At 38.6% G+C, this 13,037-nt stretch overlaps 2 protein-coding genes across 2 annotated transcripts; one reads left to right on the forward strand and one right to left on the reverse strand.

The window, feature by feature from the left end:
- The first annotated feature begins 2,924 nt into the window (after positions 1-2,924).
- Positions 2,925-7,760, forward strand: gemin4 (gem (nuclear organelle) associated protein 4). Its single transcript, XM_052107205.1, has 2 exons — positions 2,925-3,131; positions 4,217-7,760. Exons 1-2 carry the CDS (start codon positions 3,119-3,121, stop codon positions 7,378-7,380), a joined length of 3,177 nt encoding a protein of 1,058 aa, XP_051963165.1. The 5' UTR covers positions 2,925-3,118; the 3' UTR covers positions 7,381-7,760.
- A 1,057-nt stretch (positions 7,761-8,817) lies between these two features.
- dhrs13b.1 (dehydrogenase/reductase (SDR family) member 13b.1) lies at positions 8,818-12,876 on the reverse strand. The gene is made up of 5 exons (XM_052107217.1): positions 12,533-12,876; positions 12,295-12,413; positions 12,068-12,191; positions 9,710-10,036; positions 8,818-9,544 (listed from the first exon to the last, which is right to left on the reverse strand). The coding sequence occupies exons 1-5, from the start codon at positions 12,654-12,656 to the stop codon at positions 9,282-9,284; spliced, it is 957 nt and encodes a 318-aa protein (XP_051963177.1). The 5' UTR covers positions 12,657-12,876; the 3' UTR covers positions 8,818-9,281.
- Between the last annotated feature and the right edge of the window lie 161 nt (positions 12,877-13,037).

The following is a 13,037-nucleotide window of genomic DNA, read 5'->3' on the forward strand; positions in this document are numbered from 1 at the left end:
ATAAATCAATATATATAAAATACAGTTAGAAAACCATATAATAAAATACATTTTGATACAATTTTACGTTTTATTTTCACAAATTAAAGAGATAATACAACAAATCAGGACAAATCAATAACAGGATTCATTATTTTAACACTGAAATTTCATGAGATGCAACTGGCTGTCAAACACATAGTGAGCTACACCTAACACATAAGATACACATGTGTAATGTATGTGTAACTTATGTGTAGCTTATGTGTATGTTCCTTCATCAAATAGCAATGTTAAATGTAAATCAAGTCCATCACTGAAACATCAGTGCCACCTTGAGTAAGAAATAACACGAATGTTGTGTATGTGTACACGCCATTGTTGATAGTTCATTGTTGCACAGAAAGTCAAATCATACATTATTTATTTGTATGATTATAGTACTTTTTTCTCTTTTAATACACAAAGAAATAGATATCATGTGATAGTAAATGAATTGAAATTAGATTTGCATATTCATGCAAATATAATGAACAGAAGTGCAAAAAAAAAAAAAAAATGACACTTACATTCCTCAAGTCCCTATACACTTGTGATACTTAAACAATTATATATATATATATATATATATATTAGGCTTGTCAATCTATTAAAATTTGTAATCAAATTAATTATATGGTGTCCCGATTAATTAATCGGAATTAATCACATATAAATATTTACTTTGAGAAAGCCCCTCATATAACAATAATTCAATATATAATGATGAAATAATTATACATAGTTATCTTTAAATATTTTATATATATAATTAATATGCATTACATTCTTGTGGCAGTAGAGTTCATCATTGATAAGATGATACAAAAAGTGGCTTTAGAATACAATGTATTGTTTACTACCATATTGTAAGTCAATCATTGGCACAGTTCACAGATATCCATTTCACAAGTGAATTTGTCAATCAGTTCGAGATTTATTTTGAGGACTTGTATAAGCACCCGTCAATGTACACCTGCATCAGACAGATGCTTCTGTAGCGTCTCTGGTGCGTTGCATCATAAACATACAATTTGTAGGTCACTGTGTCAAGTTAAATATAGTTTAATACTTGGAACACATCTTGAGATTCCTTAGTTTGAATTTGCGCTCCTTCAAGTGTTTTGAACGCAAAAACATGACACATATTTGTGTTGTGCTGTCTGCTGAATTTTTGTTCACTGTATAAACTGCTTGTTGCCCATACAGCTGGAGTTTCACTTACTGCCCTCTGGAGTAAACAGGTGGTACTACAAGCTTGCATTACTCAGGAATCTTCCATATTACGGCCATTGCGATTAATTGCGTTATTCTTTTAACACGTTATCTGATTTGACAAGAACAACAGTTAGTTTTAATATGACAGATTTTTTTTTTAAACATTTAATATGTATTTTTTTTCTTCGAATGGACAAATTGATGTCTATGCTTCAGTGCGCTGAACGGCCCCTTTTTCATCAGGAATCGATGCATAATTTTTATTTTCTGAACAACAGATTGGTATCTGTATGGACCAGGTTATAAACAGAAAATGGTTGAATGTAGAGACTATATTCTACCCCTAAATGATCTCTACACACCAATGCAGTGTGAATCAGTAAGGAGTGTTTTAGTGACTACAGTTAAACAATGAAACGTCATGATAATCGCAGCTAAGGATTTCAATGTTGCCCCTACTGTGGCTAGGTCAGCAATTCCTCCTTGGTTGTTCCCAATGCCTTTGATTGATATCCAATTGCTTAAAGAAAAGCATAATGATAGAAATGGATTAGAAAATCTAGGTATACAGCAATACATAGATCAAACTTACTATAGTACAGTGCAAATATATACTGATGGTTCAAAAGACCCAGAATTTGGGAAAACAGCAGTATCATCAGATCATATTTTGGTATTCACTGCAGAAATAACAGCAATATGTCTAGCACTTCAGTGGATAGAAGAAATACAACCAACAAGGGCAGTGATTTGTACAGATTCTCTATCAGCTCTAAATAGTTTGGAAAGTGGAACATCATCAGCAAGGCAAGACATGATAATTGAAGTAATGCAGAGTCTTTACAGAACAAAACAGTATGGAATTCTGGTAAATCTTGTATGGGTTCCATCGCATATGGGTGTGAAAGGAAATGAGGAGGCTGACAATCTGGCTAAACGGGCATTCAATTATTCACAAATTGACATTGAAGTGGCATTAAGTAAAACAGAAATTAAAGTGATAATAGCGGAATACAAATACAGGAAATTTGGCAGAAGGAATGGAATGAAGGACCAAAAGGTAGACATTTGTACTTCATTCAAGGAAAAGTAGGTTCAGAGAGAAGAAGATTCGGAAACAGGAAAGAGGACGTATTAATAACAAGAATGCGTATTGGACATTGTTTATTAAATCAATGCTTACAAAGAATTGGTAAACATGAGAATGGAAATTGTGATAAATGTGGGTTAGCTGAAACTGTAGAACATGTGCTTATAGAATGCGAAGCTTATGAAAGAGAGCGGTTCCAGCTAAAACATGCTTTAAGAAATATTTAAATCAATGAGCTGACGCTTCAGGTTCTCCTAGGAGAAGGTACTAAGCAATCAAGAATTTATCATGAGTTATTTATATTTTTAAAGGAAACAGGATTATATAATAGGATGTAAAAATCCCTTCTATGTATTGTTTTTTTTTTTTTTTTTTGAAAGAGTAGATTTAGTCTAAACTTCCTTTCCAATATGCGCTTCACACTCCATTTCAGTAGGTGGCGGGAATGCACGTTTTAAGTTGGTTTGCCAACCGCCATTAAATCCTAGAAGAAGAAGAAGAATCGCAGGAAAGGACTGGCCTCATGATGCCGCTAGAGATACAGCGGGCAGCACATGAGCACGTGTCCTTCTCTGTCCTTCCTTCCGTCTACGTTGACGCGGAAGCACATGCAAGTCCTTCTTTTGAAAACTTGTAATAGGAACGTGTAAAGAATCGCCCTTGTGATTCAAAATTTGCAGTAATAAAACCTGAAATATTTTAAGCACACAGTCAAAGACGTTATATTTTCAGCGTAGTGTTTCAGTGGATATGAGTGATTTCAGCTGGTAACATTTCTTTGCGAGCAAAACAATGATGGACCAAGGTAATAGTCACCTAACACCTGAAATACATGTGAATTATGCACATCGAAGGAATTATTTATGATATACTTTCTGTATTTTCGTTTGTTGGTGAAATTATGCTGTGAAGTGAAACGCTGCCATTGAATTCATGTATGACATTTTAGGCCCATAAAAAAAGCTTCACTCTTCTCGAAGAGACCCAGTTTTACGTTACTGGTTTTCTGTAGTAACTGTGGTTCACTAATGTGTTCATGATGGTTTTCATCTAAAACCAATTATTAACTGTTCATACATGTAAAAAGATTTATATTTTTGTTATGTTAACTGACAAATATGAAAGTTATTACTGAATATGTTTTTTCCTTTTTAGAAATAACATTTAGAAATTCTTTGACATTTCAAAATGTACATATACAGCAAAACCAGTGCGATACATGTGAAGACATCATGTTTTCTGTGACATTTTATCTATATATACTATAACGTTCAATTTATATTAACATCTAATGTGAGAATTACTAGTAATTTGAATTAATTTCCTGTTACTCATAACTGCTCAATATAACTTGGTGGTCAAACATTATGAAACCAACGTATTCAAATAAACATCAACTATACAACTTAAGTACACAACATTAATACTTCTTTGTTTTTAAGCAAAATCTATAGAATGTTGATGTGTGCGTATGCTGTAAGCTGGTTCGGCATCAGATGGCTGTAGAGTAAAATGTGGACAATTTCATCTTTCAAGCCCTATTTAGACTAATGTGTGCGTGCGCACATGTCCATGTTTGTAAACAAAATGCTGTCCCAGTGAGAAATAAAAAAGTGTGTGAGAGAGTATGTGAAAGAGGCTAAATGTAAGTTGTTTATTAGAAAAATGTTATTCATAGATGTGTAAAGCCACAACTGATGCCGGGTCAAAATTGACCCACAAATGCAAAAGATGGAACAAAGCTATTCAAAAAATAAAAATAAAAAAATATATATTAAAAAAATTTAAGTGGAAATTAGTCATAATTAATAATGATTAAGGGGTGTTCAAACTTTTGACTGGTAGTTATGAGGATGAGCAATACCTGATTGACCTATGCTCTGTTTATAGAATCGTGGTTGAGCTGTGAGAAGACTGCTGTGCTACAGGGTGGATTTCTACTGGCCAATCAGATCTGCCAACCTGAGCCACTCTCCTCTCTGAGAAAAGAGGATTGGGATCGGGTTGGACGTCCAATTGTTAATGCAGTCAAAGAGATATGTGAACATTCACTTAGAGACAGCAAAGACAGACTCCACTGGAGAAAGAAGATCCTGTGTATTGTGTGGCGAAAGCTCCTGGAGGTGAGGAACAGAGAAGACATTGATATAAAATGGAAGGAAGACCCGTTATTTTCAATACAGAACAGTCTTCCTGACATTAACCACACTATCCTGTTTGAATTGGTAAAGTCAATGCACTTGTCTAATGTCTATGTGGAGCTGCTTTTGTCCTTTCTACCAGCAGAGCAGTGCAAAGAGCTTGAGCTTCTGGTTAAACATGTGACAAGCAGCAGCACAGAGGCAGACATTAAGCTTCTGTTGGAGGTGTGGTGGGAACTATTGAAGGGCAAGAGAGGATATCTTGATAGCTTAGACCATCTCTTTACAGCTAAATGTTCACACTGCAATACATCCACATCTGAATCATCATCACCACATGCATCAAAGAGATTCAAACTGGATCCAGAATCCACATCCACATGTATGGTGCACATACTATTCGAAGGGCTAAACCAAATTAAAGAGCATTTTACATCCTCAGACTTGTGTTTCTTTGCTCTCTCAAATTGCCTAGACACACTGTATACCTACTATCTTTTAAGCAGCCCTGCTGATCTCTCAATAGAGGTTAAACTCCAAAATATCTCTCGCACAGTAAGCCTTAGAAAGAGAAATGAAGTAACGGATGGATTTGACTTGATTGAGGTCATACGTGAGGCCCAGAGAGACCTTGCTGCGGCTCTCACTCCAGCTGAGTCCAAACCTTGTGGAATGACATTCATCCAAGCCATGCAAGTCTCACTTGAAATCATATGCTCTTGGGAGGTTATGAGGCTTTTGAAGATGCCCACTGATGAGCCAAGTGCCACAGCAATCCGTCTGAAAGATAGTCTGTGTAGAGTTCTCGCCTCTTTGGAACAACCGTCACACGCTAAGGACATGATTGGAAATGGACAGACTCTGAATAATCTGAAAATAACTTTAAAAGGCTTACTGGCTTCTTTAGTATTGACTGTGCCTGAAAGTTCTGCAACAGAAATGGCACATATTGCTATGGCCATCATAGACAATAATCTTGAAGGGTTTCAAGGCCTTCCTAAATGGTTTGCCTCCAAACTCAGTCAAGACTTCAATGAGGCTGAGTGGATTCAGTGCCTTGAGAGAAATAAGAGTGTGTTTCAAACAAAAGATCTTATGACGTTGATCTCCACACTTATAGACAAATGTCAAAGTGATGCTGACGTGCAATACTGCAAGAAGCTAAAGGATGTTATTGTGGACATATTCTGCCAGCTGTCCTCACCCAATAAAAATGTGACACTTTTAGAAATGCTCTCGCTTTCCAAGAAAGGCTTGCATGGCTTTCTTCCTAATTCGGTGACTGTAGGTTTCGCAGAGGAGCTAAATCTTGCCTTTAACTGCATAATTCAGGGCAGTGCAAACAGCAACCTTGATGCAGCAGTTTCTGCTGTTTCCCGAATCGCCTTCCAGAATCCTGAAGCCACCCTGCGTCGATGCTGCCACATTGCTGTTGTTAACGTCGGAGCTCACACTCTGATAGCTGAGATTCTTCAGCAGCTCCCAGGTCTCATATCTTCACCTAGAGACAGCCTGCTGTGTAGATGTCTTCAGGACACAGTTTGGAGCAAGCTGTCTTCACCTCAAGAGGAGAACCAGTTTCTGCAATTCCTGACTGAGCTGATGAAGTGTAACATAACTGGATGCACAGGAGAAAAGCAAAGTTTCCTTCCTCCTGAGGAGGCCTTGCGTGTTTTTGTCCAACCGTACCTCTCTTCATCTTCCAGTTCATGTAAGATAGAGTTGTGTCTGCGACTTCTCCAGTCTGCCCTGAACCAGGACAATACAAACGATTCCACACATTGGGTAATGAGCTGTTCTCCATTCCCACTTTTATATTGTCTGGCACAACATTTGAATGAATGCAGTAGGTGCTGGGAGCTGCCAAAAGGGGACAAGACACCCATCTCCATGGAGTCCAAAGAGCTGCTATTGTCTTTACTGAACACACTGGGGACAATTGTTGGCAAGGAAGTGGCCTGTGCACCTGATGTTTGGTCCAGAGCTCTTTTTTGGCTGTACAGTAAGGTGGAGGAACTTGATTGGACTGTGCGTTTCTATCTGAAGGAAATTTGGGGACAACATTTCAAATATGAAGTTCCAAACTCTCTGTTGGCTGTGTGCGATCTTCCCGAGCAGGAGTGGTCTGGCTTAGAGTTGCCTCAGTATGGACTAGGCACTGGACTGTTAGCGTGGTTGGAGTGCTGCACGCTGTCAGACCATGTTCTGGAGGCAATGCTGGACTGTCTTTCTCTGAACCTACTAAAACCTGATGATGTCAACATGTTCAGCAAAGGCCTTTTAGTGGCTGTGTCTCAGATCCTTCCCTGGTGTACAACTGGGGAATGGGATAGACTTCTGAAAGTATTACAAGAACTCTTGCAGTCAGGAAAGCTCTATGTGCCATTCTCTTTGGAATATGTCGACTTTCTCCCATTACTCGACCTGCGTTCGTTTGCTGGTGAGTTACGTCTGTCAGTGTTTCTTTTGCGAATCTTCCAGCTACTATGTGGTTCCAGCTGTTCTGATTGGCTGCCACCTCAAGGCTGGGTGCATACTGGACGTCTTTATGCTAATGCAATGAGGGGCATTACCAGCTCAGTCAGTGAGAAGATACAACTGTCATCTGCTATGGAATCCCCCAAAATCTTGATGTCAAAACACAGAGCTTGCAGTCAAGAGGTTTTGTTTGCGTTTACCCAGCTCTTCTGCCATGTGCTGCATGTGCAGGTGATGATTCCTGGCCAGCCAGAGTCTCTATTCCTGTGTGCTCTGGAGATGCTAACTCGCTATGAGGCTGTGCTCTCAGCGTATCCCGACAGCTGCACCGCCCTGCAGGGACTAAACACGCGTCACTTCCTCACTACAATTGCAAACAATTTGCAGTGTGCAGACATGAAGGCTGTTCTACATCAGAAGATAGCTCAGTTATGAGATCCCAGCAGGAACTCTAACAGTGAGATTTGACTGGTACACTATTAGTTCAACCATTTTTTCCTTTTGTTTGCCAACAAAGAAAGTGAAATAAATAATTGTGCATTGCAACTGATGTTTAACACTTCATTTCAACAAACATAATTTTTTATTTATATTTGTGAAAAGAAAAAGACTGCAAGTCTTGTAACTCGATGTTTATAAAAACTACTGACATTACTTGCATTGCTCTTAGAATTGTACAAAGGACAAAAGTGGTCTATTCTATTTCACTAATATGTTCTGAAAAGATGGTTTTAATTTACCTTTAAACCATGTGAGCATGGCTGTATTCCCTAAATTAACACCAGTAGATGCAAATATAAAGAAATGGCAAAGCATAGTTTCCCAAGCCAAAAATATGAATATTATCAAATCTACTGCATTTGTGATTTTATTGCTTTTTGCATCATGTGTGTGTAATATATATATATATATATATATATATATATATATATATATATATATATATATATACACTCACCTAAAGGATTATTAGGAACACCATACTAATACTGTGTACACTGTGTACACCATACTAACACCATACTAATACTAAAGCATTCTTTAGAAATGTTGGCCCATATTGATAGGATAGCATCTTGCAGTTGATGGAGATTTGTGGGATGCACATCCAGGGCACGAAGCTCCCGTTCCACCACATCCCAAAGATGCTCTATTGGGTTGAGATCTGGTGACTTTGGGGGCCATTTTAATACAGTGAACTCATTGTCATGTTCAAGAAACCAATTTGAAATGATTCGAGCTTTGTGACATGGTGCATTATCCTGCTGGAAGTAGCCATCAGAGGATGGGTACATGGTGGCCATAAAGGGATGGACATGGTCAGAAACAATGCTCAGGTAGGCCGTGGCATTTAAACAATGCCCAATTGGCACTAAGGGGCCTAAAGTGTGCCAAGAAAACATCCCCCACACCATTACACCACCACCACCAAGAAAAGGAGGGACGAGTTAAAATTATTTTCTTGTCAATCAACATTATGCTTCTAATGCTGTTATTCGAGCTTAACTTGTATGGAACCCAGAATATTCCTTTAAACATACCTCCATGAGCTACACGGAAAAATAGCTGTTTATATCTGCTATTCTATTTTCCTGTTCTCAATTGCTGCCATTGTTCAATGTACTTGCAGGTAAGCACACCTTGCTTTGCTGATTTTTATTTTACTTTTATTATTGTATATCTGTATTTCACTTAAGTTTTTAAAAACTCACAAATTTAAAATGGGGTTTAACAATCAATTAATTGTAAGGAAAAAATGCAATAAATGGCACAAGAATGTGTGCAAACATAACCAAATGCAAAGACTAAAGACAAAAAGATTTATATATATGTGAAAATTACAGCAAGCCTAATGTTAACTCTTATGTGGACCTGCTGGTGTGTGGTGAGCATACTGGCGCACTATGCATGCTGTCGTATCATCCAGGTGGATGCTGCACACTGGTGGTTGTTGAGGAGAGTCCCCTTATACTATACAGTAAAAGCGCTATAGAAATGTAAAGAATTATAATTAATTATCCGTGTGCCCAATGCAACTGTTCAGATGTCCCATGTTCTCCTTTATTACAATAGTAAAGAATACAAATGACAGTACATCAATATATTCATATTATTACATGCATATAATCATAATTAACAACTACAGACAGGTATCACCATCGGTTTTTGACTTTCCATGGACAAAACAATTATGTAAAGATTATGTTTCACGTGAACACAGGGAGAACATACAAACTACACACAGAAAGGCCCTGGGTGAGCTGTAACTCGAACCTGGACCTTCTTGCTGTGAGGCGACAGTGCTACCCACTGACACCTGTAATGCATATGTGAATTTAGGACAGGCCACTTAATGTCTCGCTCACTTCCCACAGCTTCTTGGCCACAGCATCATCCTTAGCCTTTGCCTTCACCTTCTGCACTGCACAGTTGGAGAAATACCTGCCGCTGAGGGATTCAGTGCCCTCTTGCAGGGCACAGTGTAAAGTCGTCTGGGCACCGGACTCTACGTCCTTAAAGAACAAAGCTGCAATGGGCCTCAGTAACAACCTCCTGAAAACTTTATTAGTGTAACGAGTCAATTCTGTGTTGATAACACCTGTTGAAATAAATGAAGTGGCATGGATGGTAAAGTAAAAGTGTTTGCATTGATGATAGTGACAATTGCTCATGCAAATAATTTAAATGTAAATATACAAATCTAGCTCTTAAGATGAAGCCTGCACAAATTAACGTAATTTGCATATATGGTTAAGACACAAACCTGGGTGGAGACTGTAACAGGTTACATTGGTTCCTTGTAGCCTCTTTGCAAGCTCATGTGTGAAGAGCACATTGCACAGTTTGCTGTGTGAATATATCCAAAAGACATCCATTGCAGACTCACCCACTCCAAACTCCTTGTGAGTGCGAAGACAGTCAAAGTCAAGGTTACCAAAATTATGTAAATTTGAAGACACGTTGATGATACGGCTTGGTGCACACTCTTTCATTCTGCCCAGCAGCAAATTAGTCAGAAGGAAGTGACCAACATGGTTGATGCCAAACATAAGTCCAAGACCATCCACAGTAGTGCCCTGCTTATAGACTCCTGAAATATGGATAATATATGCATTAAATATAAGCTTATTATGAATTTTGGATTTGGATTTAATATTCCTTACAAAGAGCACTGTGGTGGTGGTAAAATAGTACAGTAATTGTATGAAATTCTGTGCTATTTACTGTACATGGTATTCCAAGGAACTTCAAATAATACTGTTTATTACCACTGTTACAAAAAAAACATGCTATTAAGACTATAAAGAATATCTCAGCTCTGTTGGTCTATACAATGCAAGTGAATGGTGATCAGGCCTTTGAAGCTCAAAAATCACAAAGTCAGCATAAAAGTAATCCATACAACTCCAGTGGTTTAAACAATGTCTTTTGAGGCGATCCAGTTGGTTTTGGGTGAGAAACGAAACAAACTGGATCGCTTCAGAAGTTAACCTGGTCTGATGAATCACGTTTTCTTTTAGATCATGTCAGGGCTGGACTGGTAATCTGGTATACTGGGCATTTTCCTGTGGGCCGACACACTTTGGGGCCAATCAGGGGCAGACTGGCCATTAAGAGAACCGCTCCAACCAGTTAAAAATCGGACTGAACGCTCCGGTTGCAACAGTTATCGAGTCAACAGTACACTGAACTGAGAATCGGTGTCCGAATTACTGAGAACCGATGAGCTGCTAACATTGAACATTTGCAGGGCTGGATTGGTAATCTATGTAAAATCCAAGGCCGATTTCTCTTTCCAGTCCACCCCTTGATCATGTGGATGGCCATGTGTGTGTGTGCATCGTTTACCTGGGGAAGAGATGGCAGCAGGATGCACTATGGGAAGAAGGCAGGCCAGCAGAGGCAGTGTGATGCTCTGGGCAATGTTCTGCTGGATCCTGGCATTCATGTGGATGTTACTATGACACCTACCACCTACCTAAAGATTGTTGCCTACCACATACACCCCTTCATGGCAACAGTGCTCCCTGATGACATTGGCCACTTTCAGCAGGATAATGTGCCCTGCCACACTGCAAAAGTTGGGACTTACACCATATTTTGGCAGGTGGTTTTAATGTTGTGGCTGATAGGTGCAAGCGGTAACTGTACTATAAAAACATACTGTAAATTTCAGAACTCAAAACTTCCTCCCCAGTCTAAAATTAGCATTTATAGTTGCCACCCTACTGAAAAATCTTGTTTTGAAATCTCTGTGTTAATGACGTCACAACACATTACACATTTGTATTTATACATCCCACAATATGCGTCATTGCACCCTTAGCCCCACCCTTTGGCATGCAGCTCAAGAGAAGAGGCCTTGTGTGGTTAACTATTCCTAACATAACACCAAAGGAGACCCATCTGGACCATTTAGAATTATTTTGTAAGTACGCATAGACTATACACACTCTTTGGCTGCTGCCATGTATCTTGCCACTTTTAAAATTTGCGGTGTCAAGTTACAACTCTGAAAGGGAGAGGCAATTCACTCATTTAGCTGCTGCCTCTGTCATGGATGAGTTATTTCGCCCATTTTCAATTGTAGGTATATGTAAATATAGGACATCTTTGACCGTTTTGGTGTTTCCGGCAATGTGCACCTCAGTGTGCCTTCAGCGTGTATGTGCGTAATTTCACAGTTCTTTGGACTATGTATGTGCATTTTTTTTCAGCTCATATCAGCATGAATTTCTTGTGAACAGACAAAACACAATTCAGTGGGCTTTGAAGTTTATAGGAGGCGTTTAGGACAAATCCGAGCGTTTCAGAGAGAGGGGCAAACATGATCATATATTTCAAAATTGTGGCTGTTTTGGTGCAAAAATAAATACATAAATATATATAATATTTTATAACCTTATCATTGGACCTCAAGGAAGATAATAAAATTATTACAAAAAAATTGCACCTAATGACTGCTTTAAACAACTGAAGTCATTTGGATTACTTTAATGCTGACTTCATCTCCTTTTTGGAGATCAAAGATCTGATCACCATTCACTTGCATTGTACGGGCCTACAGAGCGGAGATATTCTTCACATTTTCATTTTTTGTGTGAACTATCCTACTATCAACCTGCATTGTTGACGAGAATATCCAGTCTTTTCTCTGTCTTGAGAAAAATCTCTGCAAAGGAGCGTACGGACTTAAGACTGGCTAAGTCCAGATGCATGAACGCCACATTTTGACTCCCACTCTCCTGAGTTGAAACAACAAAAGCACGTAATATATATCTATAGCTACAAACATTTAGTAACGTATAAAAAAAGGGTCACAACTATGGAGAAATGCAATCATCTCACTCGTTTTACAACAGCAACAGCAGCCTCGCCGCGCACTCGGTTCCGGCATGCCAGAATGACTCGTGCGCCTCTCCGCGCTAAATCTTCTGCTGTGGCTCTACCAATGCCCGTGTTACTACCTGCATTGAGCCACAAAGCGTCCATTTAATGTTTTAAAACACTGACCAGCCTGATACATTATTAAAACATTTTTTAAATATATATATAAAAAATGCTCCCAAATGCACGACAACTTTACCTGTTACGATGACCGTTTTGCCATGTAGTTTCTCTTTGCTTTTGCAGCGCGCACCAAGAATAAAACTACGAAATATCATCAGCGCCCCAATAATAACACCCGTGAACATCAGAAACTCTGACATGATGAATGTCAATCAATAAAATTCTGAATACGGAAGTAACAATCGACAAAAGGGTTTCCAACCGAGAGAACAGGATTCGTTGCATTTCATGTGTCCTCTAAAACAATAACAGCGTCGAAACGTTTAACGACTTGTGGCCTACTTTACATATTTCTAAAACAGTGAGTATTTTAATGTTTACGGATTGGCCACATCCACTTCCATTGTAAATGCCTCACTGGAATCCAGTTTGTTTGCTTTTTCTTTTTTTTTTTTTAAGGGAACGGTCAAAATAATTTGTTTTATGTCATCAATATTATACTGTTTATTGAGCTCGAAGTTTCATGCAAAACCCTCCCCCCAAAGATAATTTTTTAGATCAAAGAGCAGCATTGTTTGTTC

The sequence above is a fragment of the Xyrauchen texanus genome, chromosome 36 (assembly GCF_025860055.1).
Source record: "Xyrauchen texanus isolate HMW12.3.18 chromosome 36, RBS_HiC_50CHRs, whole genome shotgun sequence".
Lineage (NCBI taxonomy): Eukaryota > Metazoa > Chordata > Actinopteri > Cypriniformes > Catostomidae > Xyrauchen > Xyrauchen texanus.

Coding starts and splice junctions, on each gene's coding strand:
- dhrs13b.1 (XM_052107217.1), bottom strand. CDS start 12,656: ATGTCAGAGTTTCTGATGTTCACGGGTGTTATTATTGGGGCGCTGATG. Junction 12,414..12,532: donor CAAAACGGTCATCGTAACAG/GTAAAGTTGTCG, acceptor GGCTCAATGCAG/GTAGTAACACGGGCATTGGT. Junction 12,192..12,294: donor CTGTTGCTGTTGTAAAACGA/GTGAGATGATTG, acceptor GTTTCAACTCAG/GAGAGTGGGAGTCAAAATGT.